This window comes from Peromyscus maniculatus, chromosome 7 (assembly GCF_049852395.1).
Source record: "Peromyscus maniculatus bairdii isolate BWxNUB_F1_BW_parent chromosome 7, HU_Pman_BW_mat_3.1, whole genome shotgun sequence".
Classification (NCBI taxonomy): domain Eukaryota; kingdom Metazoa; phylum Chordata; class Mammalia; order Rodentia; family Cricetidae; genus Peromyscus; species Peromyscus maniculatus.
In genome coordinates this window covers 86,916,101-86,935,446 of record NC_134858.1, presented here as the reverse complement: position 1 = coordinate 86,935,446, position 19,346 = coordinate 86,916,101, and the positions used below count along the sequence as shown (strand labels likewise).

Below are 19,346 nucleotides of genomic sequence, written 5' to 3'. Positions count from 1 at the left end.
GAGGGTTCTGTATGTCCTCTCACAGGTAAGACTTCATGACAGAATCGGTAATATCTCCATTTCCCCAATGTTTTCAACCATCTGGAGCTATTATTTTCAGCAAAAATAAAAATTATAGGAAGACTCAATAACATAAAGGTGTCAGATACTAAAGAAAGATATTATACTTGAAACTGTAGAGTACCTGAAACAAAAGAATAGATCAAGTGTTGTATAGAAAATAGGTTGTTAAAGGTCTTACAGGCTAATATCTGAACCTTGAAGGTTCTAGGCCATTCTGAGCTACATAGGTACATAGGAAGACTCAAAACAAAACCAAAAAAAAAAAAAAACACCTCACATAGGATAACTTGAATTGGTTTCACACACCTCTAATATCAGTATTCAGAAGACTGAGGCAGGAGGATTTCGGTATCAGCTACACAAGGGAGACTGTGTCTTAAACACGGTTTCATGGTTTGAATATGAAATTCCCCACCCACAGTCTCATGTGTCTGAACACTTAGTCCCCATCTGGTGGCACTGTTTTGGGGTGCTTTGGAACATTTCTAATAAGTAGATCAGTGTGGGCAGCAAAGGTCAAAGGTGGTATCTTGTTCTGATTCACCTCAATAGGATTTTAAGTAACTTCCTACCTCATCTTCTTGCTTATTCCTTTTCCCTTCTCCAGTTTAAAAGTGGTAAAAAATAAAAGTCCATGTTGTTTAGGATGAAGCACCATTGCTAGAGTGCTTGCCTTGCATGCACAGAGCCTGCTGGTGATAATGTAGCTGTAATCCTAGCCCTGAGGATATGGAAACAGAAGGATCAGATGTTAAGGTCCTTATTGACTTGGTCCCATATCTCCATTCTCTCAGGAATCACATCGCAGAGGTAGTGTTGATAACTGAGATCCCTTATAAAGATGTACCTGGCCTTGGAAAAAGGAGTTCTGTCTTTATTGAATCTATTAATGGTCTCAAGGGAAATGTAATGCAAATGATCTAGACCTAAATAGAGGATTTCTATATTGCCATCAAACTTGATCTAAAAATTGGAACATGGTCTAACAAAAGACAGTTTTCTCACACACACAAAAATCAAGTTTACAAATGACTTGATATTCATTCACTTAACTGTTTTTAGTCAAACCATTCCAGTTTCCTGATGTAGGAGCAAAAATAGAAGTGATCCCTTCCTGACAACTAGAAAGGCAGACTGATCATATATATAGTCTGACTATTGATTATGACTTGACTCAGGGAAAGTGAATTCTACTTTTTGTATCTTGTCTTGGAGGAAAATGTGTGTGTGGGGGGGGGTTGGTTGAGAGAAAAGAAGGCAAGAGGTCAGAGAGAAAAATGATTTGAGTCCTTCCTTTTAGGATATCTTTTCTGACCCCAATGCTGCATATCTGACTATCCTATCTATGAAGCCCAAATGAAAGGCCAGGAAAGTTGAGAAGAGAGCATCAACGAGAAACTGTAAGCCGCTAGGGATATAGAAAGTGTGGACTCTGAAAAGAGTTAGGAGGCAGATTTTAGCCCCCATACGGTTTAGCCTGGTGACACAGAATGATGTTGGCTAACAGACACAGCATTATGGGAGAGTCTCTACCTCATGGCAGAGGAAGAAAAGACAGTGCTCTCCAGGTCATAATCAGTCCTTACTTCAGTACCTGTCCCTGTGTGGAGTATCGTTGGAGTTCCAGGCAGACTCGAAAACTTAAAACATGAAACACATCCAGGAACAAATATCAGTAATTTATTCATTAAAGTGGGAACAAAACATCCGCAACTCTGGAAAGTCAAGTCCTGTCATCTGAGTTGTTTGCAAATGGACGTACTAAGTGCTGGTCACCATTGTCACAGGTTCCATTGTCTCTCTGGTCAGTAGTGTTGCTTGAGGAGAAAAAGAGCATTTCCCAGATCTGTCCTGTCATTTCCAGAAAGGTCAGCCAGCCAGATTTAGGTTCAAACTTCTTCATGAAGCCATCTTCCTATGAGAACAAAGTGAAGATTTAAGACTCAGTGAGACAATCTTCTCTATTCTCTCACTATGTGTAGTCATTTCATTCTCAGTATTGTTCTCTACTCCAAAGCTAAATTCCTTTAGAAATACCACCCAATAGAAATACAGTTTGAGCTACATATGTTTTCAAGAGTATTTTTGCAGCCATATTTTAAGAAGTATCTTTGTCAATCTTCTGTTTCTGTGAAGAGACACCATGACCAACGTAGCTCTTAATTTAATTGGGGGCTGGTTTATAGTTTCAGAGGCTTAGTCCATTATCATGACAGGAAGCATGGTGGCATGCAGGCAGGTAAAAACTAAGATGACATGCAGTAGCTGTTAAAGGCTATATCTTGATCTGAGCCATAAGCAGAGAGAGAGACTCTGGGGTTGGCATGGGCTTTTGAAACCCCAAAGCCTACCCTAACTGACATACTTCCTCCAAGGAGGCCATACCTCCTAATCCCTTTAATCCTTTCAGAGAGTGCTGCTCCCTGGTGACTAAGCCTATGGAGCCATTCCTATTCAAACCACCACAAGAAGTAAAAAAGTAAAAATATTTTGAAAATTTATCTAATTCAATGTATATTTAGTATATGAATATTCTTTCAGAGTATAGACAGTATAAAGTCATTATTTAGATGTAGTATTCTGTTTTGCCTACCAGGCATTCGAAATCCAAAGAACAGTACTTTTATCTTAGTTCAAACTAGCCCTGTTTCTGTTGCTCACTGCCTGTAAGCTCCAGGGAAAGGAATTCTCTGGTGTTTTGTTTTATTTTCCTCTCTTTTTCTTTTAGGTGCCTACCACTGAAAATTAAATTTATATTTATATTTATAAAATGTATTATACTGAGAATTATTATTATTTATTTGTTTGTTTTTTGAGACAGGGTTTCTCTGTGTAACAGCAATGGCTGCCCTAGAACTCACTTTGTAGACCAGGCTGGCCTTAAATTCATAGAGATCCACCAGCCTCTGCCTCCCAATTGCTGGGATTAAAGGACTGCTGCCTAGCTGTTCTGAGAATTATAAGGACTCATAGTAAATCCAAATTACAGCAGTGTACTTGAGCCTAAGAAAATGTTGATTATTTCCACTATAATTATTTTTGAGGCTGAAATTTTTTTTTTAATTAAGAACATCTATCCTGGTAGAAATGCCTGTCTAGGATATATGGATTCCTAGATTCAAGCCCCAGAATACACACACACACACACACACACACACACACACACACACACACACACACGCACACACACACACGCACGCACGAATGCGCATGCCCACACACACACACACACAGAGACAGAGAGAGAGAGAGAGAGAGAGAGAGAGAGAGAGAGAGAGAGAGAAAGACAGACAGACAAAAAAACCAATGAACTGTAGCACACCGTAATAATATATTAACAACTTGAAAATCTATAATTATAGTACATCTTTATTGGAAATTACTTCTATCCAAGTGCAAACTCTTATGTTGTCTAATGAGGACATTGAGACCAGGGGGAAAAGGTACCTAAGATAGTACAACTCATGGTGTGTATTGGTATATACCATGTTCTTGATACTTAGAAGATGGAGACAGGGGGATTACTGTAAGCAAGCCTTGACTACACAGCGAGTTCCAAGCCAGCCTGGGCTACACAGCAAGATGTTGTGCCAAAAATAAATAAATAAAAGACAATATAATTCTTTGCCTGGACCTGGATTGGGATGCTAACATTACACTCCTTTTCACTCCATATATTTCAAAACAAGCAAAAAAAAAACAAGACTATAAAATTGTTTAAAACATTTATTTCATTTATTGTTATTTATTTGTTTGTTTATTTATACTCATTTTATTTTCTAGAACTTACCAAGTAGCCAGAGATGCCCTTGGACATTTGAATTTTCTGTCTCTACCTCCTATCCCTGGGATTATAGCCATGCCCCATCATGCCTTCAGGCAGTGCTGGGGATAGACACTAGTATCTTGTGCATTCTAAGCAAGCACCCTACCAACTGAACTATGTCCCCAGACTATGCTTGCATGCTCTCTGTACCATCACCCCTGATATTTTTGATGTTCATCTAGTAAACATTTGCTCTGCATCTTGTAGGTTCCAGGATTACAATGTCTCCAAATGTGTATGCTATAGTGGGACTAATCCAGAAAAGTTGAACCAGGTTTACTTTTTAATTAAGAACATCTATCCTGGTAGAAATGCCTGTCTAGGATATATGTATTCCTAGATTCAAGCCCCAGAATACACACACACACACACACACACACAGAGAGAGAGAGAGAGAGAGAGAGAGAGAGAGAGAGAGAGAGAGAGAGAGAGAGAGAGAGAGAGAGACCAAAAAACCATTGAGAATCTTGAGAATCAGAGGACTCTGGAAATCTCTGCAGATCTTGAAATTAATAGTTGTGTAATTATCAGCAAACCAGGCAGCCACCAGTCAGGGGAAAGTATCTGCATGTGGTGTGCAGAGTCAGCTGTGAGGCACATGATGTCATGTCCCAACAGAAAAAAAGAGATTGCTCATTTCCCTTTTTCCTCTTCTCCTAACTTTACATTCTCAAGTATTTCCCACAGTCTCGGTATTTAGACATTTCTTGTTCCCCTTCCAAAAATAATCATAATCTTATAACAGATAGGTACAGTGATAGCCTCTAAAATGATCCTTTATTAACAGAACAACTCGTTATTTCTGGGCAGTTAACATGTTAACTTGTTACATATTTTCAACTTCTAAGGTAAAGAAAGTAAAAGAAAAAGCTAAATGAAGATATGAAATAGTCATAAATTCATAAGAAACAAAAATTAAAAGAACCACAAACCAGTAAAATATATTTATCAAGAAAGAGTTCATTCAAATGTAAGAGAAAATAATGAGGCTTTAGTAGTTAAAAAGAGGAATTCACTGAGACTAAATCACTAATAATATATAGGAAAACACTTCACATTACCATCAAATAAAGAGCTTTATATTACAATACATAGTTTTTGTACCTATACAAAATGCTTTTTCAAGTAGATTCTTTCAAAACTATTTCCTTTAGTGATGCAATTTGAATCCTAAGATCAATATATAAAAATAAATATACAAATAAGGATTCATTGTCACATCAGTAATGCAGTAATAAATAAGAAATGCTCAGGTCTGATTATTTCTGGGAGTAGTGAAAATTTGCTTAATTGGACTACTCTGATTTTAAGAAAGGCTAAAGAATAAATAATATACCAAGCTGGCATGTTTTGTTTATATCTTCCAAAACTCATGTTGATTCTTAATTGCTATTTTGATAATATTAAGAGTTGGTATCTTTAAGAAATTGTTTGATCATGAGAGCACCCCCTCCATGACTAGATGGAGACAATTATCCAAGGAGTGGATTTGTTATCAAAAGATGTGTTCAGCCCTCTAGTCATTTTTCTTCCCTCCCTCCATCCCTGCCTTTCTACCTCACTTCCTGCAGCAAGAAGGCTATTACTAGATGCATCTCTTCAATACTGGTGCCCTTCAGTGCTGGTGGCCTTGGATGCTGGCATTCTCAGACTCCCTATTCAACTTCCTTTCTATTATTATTGACTGTGTAATATTCCATTATAGCATTACAAAGCAGACTGACAAATACTGTACCAAAAACCCAAAGAAAATTAAAAGCTCTGAAATTTTTTACAGATATAAGTAGATACCACAGTCACTCCTCTAAAGACTATTTGTTCAGTCATTCATTCGAGTGCTGTTTTGGAGGTCTGGGGCAAAAGCTTGATGGTAGAGCGTATGCTTAGCATTTACAGAACTTGGCTATTTATACCTTTGGAAATTCCTTTACTGAGATGAATGGTTACCCAGTCATCTGTACATATCTGTGTATCCACTCTGCCCATTCACTTTGTCACCAAACTAACCGCACCATTAGAGCAAGCAGAAAGAAGATGGGAGGGGAGCAAGGTGAGGAGAAGAGGAGAGGACCTCTTAGCTTAACTCTTACTATTCTGGCTACTTGGAAGGGACCATTTCGGTGCATCCCCACTTAAAGGGATTTTTTTTTTGTATTTAGAGTAGTTTTAAAAACTATATATTTAAATTTCTTGAAATTTCCCTTGTAATCCCCATACTTGTATCATTCTATTTACATACTCACAAAGTACTCTTTTTTTTTTTTTTTTTTTTTTTTTGGTTTTTCGAGACAGGGTTTCTCTGTGTAGCTTTGCGCCTTTCCTGGAGCTCACTTGGTAGCCCAGGCTGGCCTCGAACTCACAGAGATCCGCCTGGCTCTGCCTCCCGAGTGCTGGGATTAAAGGCGTGCGCCACCAACGCCCGGCCACAAAGTACTCTTATGAGAAAGCTTTCTGGTTCCTTGCATATAGGTCTTATTGTCTTCATTTTTATTGTTTATGCAATATTACTATTACATTACATAATATAATTATTATTAAATTATGCTATATTGTGTTGTTATGCATATTACATAGGAAACATGAATCTTGGAGTACTTCCTAGGTAACTTAACCTAAGTCATGCCTCTAATAAGCAGGAAAATTTGGAGTTCCGGCCTCAGATACCAATATCAGTTCCTGAGATCTATAGCTGTGTCAGGTACTTTGTGTGCAATAGCCCTATGCTAAGCATGAAAGGTACAGTGATGTGTATAGTAGATATAGTCCCCCTTTGTGGGACTAATGACCAAGTATTCTTCTTTATTCCAAATCCTGGGCACAGAAAAGTCTTTCATTAAAGAGCATGGAAGTAGGAAAGTCACTTTAATCAAACCAAAGTGTGATTTCCAAGGGGTGAGACAGTGAGTTTCATCTTAAGTACATTTTTTGTTTTTCAGATAGGGTCTTACTAAATTGCCTACACTGGCCTTGAAATTCTCCTGTGCTCAAGCAATGTTCCTCTAGCCTTTGCCTCTGTGTAGCTGAGACTATACACACCAGCTACTAAAATGTACTCTAGTGGCTCTAGGAACTATCTTTTCCTCCCAAATGCTCATGATAGCTGAAAAAAAATCACATTAAATCTTCTACCAGGCATTATGAGTCTAACTCTGCACTTCAGACTGGTAGAGGGAACTGGAGAAAATAATAGTAAATGTAGAAGATGAAGAACAGAGATGACAAGTTGAAACTAAAGAGGATATGGAGGAGAAGGAAAGAATAGAGGAAGGATGAGAGAAAGGAAAGGGAAGGGTGAAAGAATGAAAAGGAGAGGGATGGGGAAGCATTCAAACTGATTTTTTTAAAAGAAGAAGAAATGAGATTATGCATCTCATTATTAATGCTCTGTCTCATGTTTTTCCCTTTATTGCACCTGAGGTCCATGGTGACTGATATCTAACTGAAGTGAGCCACATAACTTTTGAAGTCTAGATTTCCTTGGATTTGCTAAATAGAAGCTATATTAGTATTATTAGTATTAGTATTTATTAGTAATAGCAATCGTCTTGAAATTGTACTAAGTGCTCATTTATAGGAATCACTCTGGATGCTGTTTGTGTAAATAACTCATGTGATCCTTATGCCAGCTCCAGCAGATAAACTGCAGTATGTCCTATTTTTACAGACAAGGAAACAAAGTACAGAGAAGGTTTGTAAGTTATCCCGTTCAAATAGATGGTAAGCACTGAGCCCTGAAATAAAGTCAGCCCTGTTTGAATTGGAATTGGTGCTCCTAATATCTGTGCTGTACTTCTCTATCACATCTTGATTCAAAACTTCCCATAAAATTTCAGGCATATTTCAAGTGTAACAAGACCATAGCTTGCATGTTTATGATCATTTTAGAGGTTTCTCTTTCAGAAAAGTAAAAAGGGAAATATTGTAAAATACCCATTTCCCCTTCCTACTGGATCCCCTGACTACTAGCAAAGACATGAGCATTTTCTACAAAATGAATCATTCAAAGTAAACTCATTCATCAGAGCAGATTTGTCAATGGCATTGTGGAAAAAAAAAGTGTTTGCTATGCCTGTATGTACTGGCTCACTATAGCACTATTTGCCATCAACAGAATAAGTGATTTCTGTTAGCTGGAATACAGTATATAGATTGCTTTACAATGATCTTAAAGAGTGCTTCTAACATGTCTATAGCATAAGCTCCCAGGTGTAAAAGAAAAGATCTGAGAATCCACATAGGAGCTTTATGAAGGGTAAGGGTGTGGGGGGAGGATGTGTGTGTGTGTGTGTGTGTGTGTGTGTGTGTGTGTGTGTGTGTGTGTTTTGCATGAGATGTACTTTTATATCTCTATTAGGATAAGTTTTCCCTATTATATACATGCTAATATATCTATGATTCCCAGGTGAATGCATTTCTAGAAATTCCAAGAGACCATTCCATACCCTTCATTCATTTTTAATTCTAAGAATTCACACAATATATTAACATGTATTTAAGTAACATGTATTCAGTGTCTTCTACATACTGTGCTAGACAATGGCAACATTGAATAAACCTAAAGAGCTTGTAAGACTATTCTCTATAGGCCCACTGGTGGCCTCTGTGCTATAAGACACCTGCCTTCACCTTAGGTGTACATAGTGCAGCAGAGATTTTCCTGAATCCTTCCCACAGCCAACTAGGAGAAACATAACCAAACATCTGACATGTTTCACCTAGACCCAAATTAGAAAGAAGAGCTACAGGTAGTTGAAAGCAATTGAAAAGGAAGACTGCTTTGTATATACAATAGTAACAGTGAACATTGCTTGAGAGAGATAAGAGCAGGGGATGGGAGAGAGAAATGTTTTTCAACTCTGTATTAAGCATATTGAGACATAAAACAAAGCATCTAAATCTAGCTGAGCAAGGCTTCTGGATAACATGAGCTCCAAAAATTATTGGCATAGTCCTGGCTTTTTGAGATACTGATGTTTAAAAAGAAGCAAATTTTAATATTTGAAAATGCTTTAAAAAGGGTTCATTCCAGTGAGGCAGTACATTATTTATTTTTATCATTAAACTTTAATAGCCCATAATTTGTATGTTAGAAAAATGGGAAAAGTCAATGTATAAGTAAGGAATGCACAAAACTGTGCAGCTGACTGTTTCAACACCACAAAGTACAAATGAGAAGATCTAATTCCAGCTCTTTCTGTACTAATTCTCAATTGTCATGAGAATCCTAGCAAAAGGCAGACTTGAGGGTCTGCACTGCTGATTCTGAAGATGTAGTCAAAGGCTGCTGCTTTCAGTCCCAGACCTCATGACTAGTTCCCAAGCTAGAAGAAAAGCTAGACAAATGTTTGCCAACTGTAAAGTTGTAGGATTCATTGGAAATGACCCAGGAGATTTCTGCTTTGTTTACTTTTAATTAAAAGCATCTAAAATAAGATCTACAAACAGAATGAAATCTTTTCATTGGTATTTTCTTGCTTGTTTTAATTAGTAAGGAGACTCTCCATTCCAATTTTGCAGTAGAGAAATGTAAAAAGAATGTCATCACACTTACCCAGCCTCCATTCTGCCGTATCCATTCTCCTGTGTTATTCATTATGAATTCAGCCACAAAACTGGAAACTTGCTTGTAAGCATCTGCATCCATGTCAATCTGCTCTTGTGGGAGTTTTTTGAGGAGAACACCCCCAAAGGCAAATACAGTCACAATCCTTCCCCAGTTAATGATGCCATCTTCAAATTCTTTTTCCATCACTTGATTGAAGATAGTTCTGGCAGCATCAATGGATCCCACATCAAAATAATCCAAGTATAGTTTCAGATTCTTTTCCACTTTTTTTTGAGCTGAGAAAGCAACTCTTTGTAGCACTCTGGATGTTTTGCTTGGAGCCGATTCCAAAGTGGGTACCTGCAAGACATACTGAAGATAGTCCTCAGCCAAAGAGTGGATATACATGAACTCACAGTCAGTCATCTTCCCTGGTGGAGCTGACTGGACAGCTCTGGAGGCCAAAGAGGCAACTAACACAAAGACAGCATCTGGCAGTGGATGGGTAATCATATTTGGAGGCTGCTGGAATTTCTCTTTACGTAGGTCACTGTGTGGGCTATGTGTGAAAGCAAAAGCTCAAACTGTGAAGGAGGAAAATGTTTCAGAGCAACACCACTTCCTCTTACGGTTCAGTTGAAGCATCAAAAATGAGAGGAGGTAGAGAAATCAGATCCCCGTACGTTCCTGGGAACTAGAGGCCTTTCTGAGTCACTCTGGCATATTACCCTTGAGATGTAGATATACTAGGTTGAAAGGAGAAAAAGTTAGCTTCTCATATTTATAATTTCTGATAGGAAACGATATGGCTTTAAGCCCAACTTAGTACATATTCTCGTTTAAGTGTGTATCTATTTTTGCTTTATGCCTGGGCCTGAGTTTATGTATATGCAGCATATGCATGCAGTACCCATGGAAGCCAGAAGAGGGGTTGGACCCCTTAGAACTGGAGTTACTGGCAGCCTGATATGGGTGCTGGGATCTGAACCTGGGATCCCCTGAAATAGCAACAAGTGCTCTTAACTTCTGAGCCACATTTCTAGTCCTTAATACATATTCTTAAATAATATACATTATCTTGTATCTGGGTCAGAAATCATGGGCAAAATTAGAAGGAGCAATGATCTTAGAGTTACAATGCCTGATCTCAGTTGTAGACAAGTCCTTCTTCCTGTTTACTGTGGTTGTGGCCTGAACTTTGTAAAAGGAAGCCATCTAGACTGGCTTTAGAGGACTGAGGTGAAACCAAAGGAGATAACCTAGATAATGCACCTGTCATCATGTTTGGTGAGATTAGGTGCTTTGTGGTGCTGCTCTTCATTCTTTTAAGAATTAGTGATGATTCAGCTTCTCAGTCATCTCCTGACCCAGTGAGTAGAGAACTTCAGAAGTTCACAATTTGAAAGCCTGCATTTTGTTGAGCTTTGGTAGCAATTCTGAGAGAAGCTTAGTGGAGATGGTGAAATCAGTAGCTAAAGCAATGTTGCCAACTTTGGGTTGAAGCTTAAGTCTCCTCATTTAAGTATGTATCAGTGAAAGCAGCTGCTGAATTCATGAAGATGAGGGGCCTTGCTTGTCCGATAGCTTCAAACTGAAGAGCCAGTGGTGGAGAAATAGAGACAATTCCTATCTTTGGAACAGTCAAATGTTTTTTTTTTTTTTACCCTTCTTCTATACATGCCGTGATTTTGATTCTTTGCATCAAATTCTCATGAGCAACTGCAAACATGGAAGACAAAATCATTTACAACTTGTATTTACAATCTGTCACCATAGAGTTGAGGAGGAGAGGAGAGAGATTGCTTAGGGTGCTTGGAAATAGAGATATATGGTAGCCATGGAAATACCTGAGAGTTATTGATTCAAAGCCCCAGCTGATTTGTTTTAAACTTACCACCAACTTTGCACTAGAGACAGCAGGGGAGGACTGTGAAGCCACCCTCCTATACAACTGGTTATGCAACAGGTAGATTATATTAATCTACTTGAGAGGTCTCCAAGCCTGAGCCTACTTTCCATGCTTTTCTTCCTTCCTCACATGGACCAGTCCTGAATTACTCTCTTGCAGCCTGCCAGTTTCTTCTGGCTCCCTCCCCATCTCCTCTAACAGCATTTTCCTCAGCTATCTCCTCACATCTACTTAACATCTATGGCCTTACCAAGCTTTTCTTTGTGCTTATTTTATCCAGAAGATTCTATTGAAGAAGCTTGATAGCCCAGCCAGAACTGAATGAACTACTAGTGACAGCCATGAGAACAAGAAGAATATGTGTCATCTTAATAAGGAATTAAGAACTTCATCCTTTTGTACATTTTTTTTGCTGTCAATGTTTTGGTTATTAATTAGTGTGTACATCCTTGTGTATTTTCATTGAACTTGTAAAAGTACTCCTATGTCTAATTATCTGTGCTTATAATAAGCCACCCTCTCAATACCCAAGGTTTAAAATAGTAATCAGGTAGTTTTCTCTCTCTCTCTCTCTCTCTCTCTCTCTCTCTCTCTCTCTCTCTCTCTCTCTCTCTGTATGTGTGTGTGTGTGTGTGTGTGTATAAGTATGTATGTATGTTTCTCATGACCCTGACATTTGTCAGGACCTAATAGGGCTAACTGGTATTTATTCCTTAATGTCTAGGATTTGGCTGAAATGACTTAAAACAATTGGGACTCTTCTGTTCTGACCAATAGAAGGAATAGTTGTGATAGGAAACAAGAGTACAGAACTCCAAAACTATCCCAGCTAATGAGTATCCAGGATGATGCAAGCTGCAGGACAAGGTAAGTAAGTTTCAAAAGAAACTATTGAGGTCAACTTCTCTTTCCCCAAAGGAGGAACCTGAAAATTTGCTGGGCTTTTTGTTGCTTCCTCGGAAGTGACATGGGGGCGTTCTCACTCTGCTTGGCTCTTTCACTCTTCTGAATTTAGCATAACTACTTCCCTATTCTGAAGCCCTGACCAAGGCAAATTCTCTGTAGAGAAAGATGGTCTTTATGTATACAAAACAAGGAGATGATCTCTCCAAGGTATAATTGAGGAAAAGGTTTTGTTTTTTGTATATATGAGGGAGAGTACGGTCAGAGGTATCTGGAAGAGTCCAGAGCAGGGAGAGAAAGTAGTAGACTAAACATGACCAGTAGACTGAACTGGGCCATGGCAGGAGGGGGAGCAAGAGAGGAAGAGAAGAGAGATCAAAGATAAGAGAGGGCCAAGCGAGAGGACCAAGAACAAAGAGAAGAGAACCAAGACAGGGGCTGGAGAGATGCTCAGTGGTTAAGAGCACTGGCTACCCTTCCAGAAGTCCTGAGTTCAATTCCCAGCAACCACATGGTGACTCACAACCACCTTTAATGAGATCTGGTGCCCTCTTCTGGCCTGCAGGCATATATGCAAGTAGAACACTGTATACATAATAATAAATAAATAAATCTGGCCAGGCAGTGGTGGTGCATGCCTTTAATCCCAGCACTCAGGAGGCAGGGCCAGGTGGATCTCTGTGATTTCAAGGCTAGCCTGGTCTACAGAGCGAAATCCAGAACAGGCACTAAAACTACACAGAGAAGCCCTGTCTCACAAAGAAATCATTCATCCATCAATCAATCAATCTGGAAAAAAAAAAAAAAAGAAAGACAACAAAAAGAGGGCACATGTCCAAAATGGCAAGGTTCTATAGAGATGAGAAGCTGGAGAAAGGGAAGCCCATAGGCTGGAGAAGTTTAGGGTAGGGGTTGGGGTGAGAAGAGCTGAGAGGAGTCGTGGACTATAACAGGTACTTGCAATGCTGAGAGGACCTAGAGACCAGCATGTTCTTTGGTATGTTAATAGGTACCACCATTAGCCATTTTTCCCCAGTTTCTCTTGGACCTGACACACTAATAACACAGTTGAAGCACAAAAGAATGAGAGAAATAAGCATAAGAATTCACCTGTGTGTCTTTCATGACCTCCTTCAGTCCCGTGGGATCAGGCCTTCCTGGTCAGAAAAATCCACTGGAGATAAACCCATCTCCTCAGTTCCCTGGGTTATTTTGTTTGTTTGTTTGGTTGGTTGTTTGGTTAGGTCTTAAAAAAACAAAAACAAACAAAAAAAAAAAACACTAGAGAATCAGAGTGACAAGGTTCCTGGTAGGAGTGCATTTCTCACTATGGAGACTGAGCTCCAGGCTATTCTATGAGCACAAATGGAAGCAGGAGTTCCCGTAATTTTCTTCCTATGTTCTGGAGGAAGGTTCAAAAGGGTTCTGGAGAGACCCAACTAGTTGTGAAATCAGTCAGTGGATTGATACCTGAGAAAGCAGAGAAGCACTGGGCAACCTAGTGTGGAATGTTATCTAAGGATACAGAGGCACAAGGAAATGAAAGGGGAAAGGATGGGGGAAGTGAAGCAAGGAATGGGAAGCCAGGGGAGAGGTTATCTTTACAGATACAGTCAGGAAAACTCTGTTGTTTTACTGTTGGCTTAGCAGCTACATCCAAATCTAGGGCTATTTTAGCTGCTGTCTGCAGCTCTGCAGTCAGTGCTCCTGTAGCTCCTCTACTCAGGCTGTGGATGGTGGGATTTCCCATCCAGCTGACACCAGTTCTGCCACTGCCACCAAATGTAGGTTTTAGCTAAGTCTCTATCATTCTATTTACCAATAAAGACTTGGGAGTCAGATGATGGGGTGAAAACCTGCCAGCTCAGAGAAGCCTAAAAGCAACCAACTGACTGACCTTCCTCTTTGGTTGGATCTCTCCAACTGTCCCAAACCCAAAAGACTGCCAATACTCCAAGTCTTCCTACTACTTCCTGTCTATCTCTCTCTATATCTTCCTGGCTCCTTCATACTCTCTATGTCTAATTCCTGTCAACTAGTTGCTGGCTCTGCCTCCTGACCCAAGGTTGATTTTATTACATAGTCTCGGGTTCACAGTGCAATCAAATATCCTGCAACAAACCTCTTTATGTGTGCTGGAAGTAGGTATGCAGATAGTGAGTGCCATGCTGTGTCTTATGCTGCAGCTACTATATGCTTTAAGCTGAGCTACAGGCTCATAGCTGTCTAGTAGTACTATCTCACCTTTGATTTCTCTGGAAGGCCTGGCTTAGGGACTGGTGCATAGAAAACACATAATAAATGTTCACTGGGTTCAGTAGTATTGTTGAGTATTTCATGTATGTCCTGATATAAACCGAGGTTGATATTGTATCCAAACTATATTAGCTTTTCTGTTAAGTTTTGCCCAGCAAAGCAAAAGGAAAATGTTCTTTTCCTTCAAATATCATCTCAGGGGAAGTACGAGGGGAAGGCCTGTTTAAATAGGACCTTTAAGTCATTGTGGTAGAGGGCCTTGGGATTTTCACTGCCCAGAATGAAATGGCACACATTACCAAAGAAGCAGAAGTACTTGGTGACAGCAAGTGAAACTGGGTCTCTCCAGGGCAATTTTCTACAAGTGTCAAGGTCTACACATTCACTGAGAAACAAAGTACAGAGACTGACAGCTATGCACCAAGCCAGTTGCTCTCTGCTGAGTACAGGCCACATGCCAGGCCCTGAACTGGGCTCCAGGAATCTGAACAGGGAGTCTTGAGTTATTAACACAGTCCTCAGAATGTGAACCAACAACAACAACAAAAATTGAACTGCAGAGTGTCACAGTACAAAATAATACAAAAGACCAAGAGGGAGGAAAAGGGGTCTTTTCTGAGAAGACTGGCATTGAAGTTGGATTTTATAGAGAAACAAGATGTCACCAGTCAGAAACTGCAGCATTGTGAAGTGTATAAGTGTACTTTAATAAGTGTGCTTTATGATGAGCTAAAGTGTGGACTCTAGTGTATGGATGGATGCCTTAAGAGAAGAGAGGGGAATCCAGATCACAGTAGCCTTGAGTACCAGATTATGAGCTTTGAGTACTGGGTTATAAGTTGAAAATAAGAGAGACATTTGAAAGGTCTAAAATAGGACAGGATCATGGTAAAATCTATATTTTAGGACTGCTAGTTGGACTTTATCTCTGGTAAACAGAAGCTTTCCTCTGTCCTGCCCTGTCCCACAGCTGCTTTTAAATAATCACTTAGAGGCTTAATATTAATTACAGAATGTTTGGCCCATAGTTCAGGCCTATTACTAACTAGATCTTACATTTAGATTAACCCATTTCTATTAATCTATGCATTGCCATGTAGCCTGTGACTTACTGGTTCTCTGACATCTTGTTCCTCTGGTGACTGAATCGAGTCTGCTGACTCCTCCTTCCTTCTCCCTGTATCTCCATTTTGCTTTCCCACTCAGCCTTATTCTGCCTGGCTATAGGCCAAATCAGGTTTTATTATCAATCAATGAGAGCAGCACACATTCAGCATACAGAAGGATCCTCCCACAGCAGTTGGGTCCTAGGGAAATTTGTGTCATGAAAAACAAATTTTTGTAAGTCCTGCATATGCAAGAAAGTGTAGTATTAGGCTGAGTTAAACTTATTTCACTTAACAATGATTTCAGTTTTATTTACAGGATCATAAAATTCTACTGTGAATATGTATCATGTTCCCTTTATCCATTTTTTGTTGATGGACATCTAGGCTGGCTCTATTTCAGGCAATTATAAATAGTACAGCAATAAATGTGAATGTGTAGGTAAGGTATTTCTGTCTGTTAACTTGGTATCTTTCAAATATGTACATAAGAGTGACATAGGAGATTGAAATGGTCATTCAATTTTTATTTTTTTGATGTGCCTCCATATTTATTTCCATAGTGGCTGCATAGATTTCGTTTCCTACCAGCAACTAATAAGGGTTCTCCTCCCACATCCTCCTTTCCTGCATTTGATGTCATTTGTTTCCATGATCATGGTCATCTGACTGGGTTGAAATGGAATTTCAAAGTAGTATTGTGTCTCCTTGATGACTTGGAATACTTTTCCAAGTATTTATTGCCCATTTGTATTTCTTCACTTGAGAATAGTCTATTTAGTTCATTAGCCCATTTACTGGTTTAGGTGCTTTGTTTTTTATCTGTTCCATTTTTTGCAGTTTTTTATAAATATGCTAGAAATCAATGACTTGTCTTATGAGTAATAGGCAGATATTTTTTTCCACTCAGTAGGCTGACACTTCATTCTAATGTTGTTTCCTTTGCTGTGCCAAAGATGTTTTCATTTCATGTAATCTCTCATTTGTCAATTCTTAGAACTATTTCTGATATATTAGAGTCCTTTTCAAAAAATGCTTGCCTATGCCTGTATCTTTAGGTGTTTTTCATAGATTTTTTTGTAACAGTTGCAAAGTTTCTTTTATTATTATTATTATTATTAAGAAATTTTCTATTCATTTTACATACCAACATACCAACATCCCCCTCTCCCATTCCCCAACCTCCCCCCACAACCCTCCCCCCATTCGCACTTCCTCCAAGTCAAGGTCTTCCATGGGAAGTCAGCAGAGCTTGGTACATTCAGTTGAGGCAGGTCCATGCCCCTACCCCCTGCACCAAGGCTGCACAAGGTGTCATACATTAGGCAGTGGGCTCTAAAAAGCCCACTTATGCACCAGGGACAGATCCTGATCCCCTTGCCTGGGGACCCCCCAAACAGTTCAAGCTAAACAACTGTCTCACAGATCCAGAGGGCCTAATGCAGTCCCATGGGGGCTCCACAGCTACTGGTCCACGGTTCATGGGTTTCCACTAGTGTGGCTGGTCATCTCTTTATTTTTTCCCATCATGATCTTGATGACTCTTTTTTATAGAACCCTCTCTCTCACTGATTGGATTCCTGGAGCTCAGCCTGGTACCCAGCCATGGAGCTCTGCAACTGCTTTCATCAGTAACTGGATGAAGGCTCTATGATGACATTTGTGGTATTTGCTAATCTGGTTACCAGAGTAGACAGGTTCAGGCACCCTCTTGACTATTGCTAGTAGTCTAGGTGGGGTCATCCTTGTGGATTCCTGGGAACTACCCTAGCACCCTGTTTCTTCCTATTCCCATGATATCTTCATTTATCATGGTATCTCTTTCCTTGGTCACCCACTCTGTCCCTGTTCCAGCTTGAACCTCCCAATTCCTTATGTTCTCATCCCCCATTCTTGGCCGTCCATTACCACCCCCCCACACTCCCAGTTTGCTCACAGAGATCTCATCTATTTCTCTTTCACTGAGCTATCTATGTGTTCCTCTTAGGGTCTTCCTTGTTAGCTAGCTTCTCTGGAGCTGTGGGTTGTAGTCTAGTTTTTTTTTTTTTGTTTGTTTTAGATATACTATCCACTTATGAGTAAGTACATGTCATGTTTGTCCTTCTGAGTTGGGTTACTTCACTCAGGATGATACTTCCTTGTTCCACCCATTTGCCTGCAAATTTCATGATAGCATTGTTTTTTACTGCTGCATAGTACTCCATTGTTTGTATGTGCCACATTTTCTTAACCCATTCTTCAGTTGAGGAGCATTTAGGTTGTTTCCAGATTCTGGCTATTACAAATAATGCTGTTATGAACATAGTTGAGCATGTGTCCTTGTGGTATGATTGAGCATTCCTTGAGTATATGCCTAAGAGTGGTATAGCTGTGTCTTAAGGAGGATTGATTCCCAATTTTCTGAGAAACTGCCATACTGATTTCCAAAGTGGCTGTACAAGTTTGCATCCCCACCAACAGTGGACAAATGTCCCTCTTGCTCCTTATCCTCTCCAAGATAAGCTGTCTTCAATGTTTTTGATATTAGCCCTCTGACAGGTATAAGATGATATCTCAGAGTCATTTTGATTTGCATTTCCCTGATGACTAAGTATGTTGAGCAATTTCTTAAATGTCTTTCATCCATTTGAGAATCATTTGTTGAGAATTCTCTGTTCAGCTCTGTAGCCCATTTTTTAATTAGATTGTTCAATTGCAAAGTTTCACTTTAATATCTTTGATCCATTTTGAATTGATTCTGTGGAGGGTGAACAACAGAGATCTAGTTGTGTTCTTTACATGAAAAATTATTCCCTTAGAACCATTTGTAAAGGAGCCTATTTTGTCTCCAGTTTATATTTTGGACAGCTTATCTAAAACAATATGACTGTGACTAAAAAGCTTTATTACTAGATCATCTATTCTAGCCCATTAATCTGCATATATGGTTTAATGACAGCACTATGCTGTTTTTGTTCCAATAACTATGCAATACAATTTGAGATTGAATATTGTGACATATCCTGTGATATTCTTTCTGCTAAGAATTACATTAGTTATTAGGAGTATTGTGCTTCCATATGAGATTTAAGATTGTCTTTTCTTATTATGTGAAGAATGTCATTGTCATTTTGACAGAAATTGATTTGAATATGTACATTGCTTTGATACACACACACACAAACACAAACACACACACACACACACACACACACACACATATCTATATCATTTTGCCTACCCAAAAGAACAGGAGGTCATTCCTAGTTTTTCCCTCAATTTCTTTCTTTAGTTTCATAAATTTTCATTGTAGGTCTTTTACTTTCATGGTTAGGCCTATTCCCAACTTTTTTTAAAGCTATTATAAATGGGATTTCTCTCTAACTTCATTCCCAATGAGTTTAGTATTGATATATACAAAGGATACTGTTTTTGTGTTTTAATTTTTATATCCTGCCACTCTGCTGAAAGTGTTTATTAGAGCTTATAATTTGCCGGTAGAATCATGAGGATCTATTAAGTATAAGGTTGTGCTGTCTACAAATAGCAGTAAAACATCTTTTTTTTTTTCTGTTTGTATCCTCTTTCTTCAATTCTCTTATCTTAAATGCTCTAGCTAAGACTTTGTATTTTTTTTTTTTTGGTTTTTCGAGACAGGGTTTCTCTGTGTAGCTTTGCGCCTTTCCCGGAACTCACTTGGTAGCCCAGGCTGGCCTCGAACTCACAGAGATCCGCCTGGCTCTGCCTCCCGAGTGCTGG

At 39.2% G+C, this 19,346-nt stretch overlaps 2 protein-coding genes across 8 annotated transcripts in view; one reads left to right on the top strand and one right to left on the bottom strand.

The window, feature by feature from the left end:
* Positions 1 to 19,346, top strand: part of LOC102911135 (uncharacterized) — a 107,916-nt gene that overhangs the window by 1,720 nt on the left and 86,850 nt on the right. For 6 of the 7 annotated variants that reach the window (XR_013052881.1, XM_042281405.2, XM_006991501.4 and 3 more), the window contains exon 2: positions 12,068 to 12,210. The exons of the other annotated variant lie outside the window; for it this stretch is intronic. Coding sequence is in view for 3 of the 6 variants with exons in the window: in XM_042281405.2 (XP_042137339.1) it covers positions 12,189 to 12,210 (22 nt within the window). In the remaining 3 variants the exon portion in view is untranslated. The remainder of the gene's footprint in view (positions 1 to 12,067; positions 12,211 to 19,346) is intronic. 7 annotated transcript variants of the gene reach the window in all.
* On the bottom strand, positions 1,724 to 10,036 carry Bcl2a1 (BCL2 related protein A1). The gene is made up of 2 exons (XM_006991491.4): positions 9,441 to 10,036; positions 1,724 to 1,978 (listed from the first exon to the last, which is right to left on the bottom strand). The coding sequence occupies exons 1-2, from the start codon at positions 9,945 to 9,947 to the stop codon at positions 1,787 to 1,789; spliced, it is 699 nt and encodes a 232-aa protein (XP_006991553.4). The 5' UTR covers positions 9,948 to 10,036; the 3' UTR covers positions 1,724 to 1,786.

Excerpts from the sequence above, each read along its gene's own strand:
- Bcl2a1 (XM_006991491.4), bottom strand. The coding sequence starts at position 9,947 with ATGATTACCCATCCACTGCCAGATGCTGTCTTTGTGTTAGTTGCCTCT. Across the intron at positions 1,979-9,440 it reads TACGGCAGAATGGAGGCTGG|GAAGATGGCTTCATGAAGAA; the intron begins GTAAGTGTGATG and ends TTGTTCTCATAG.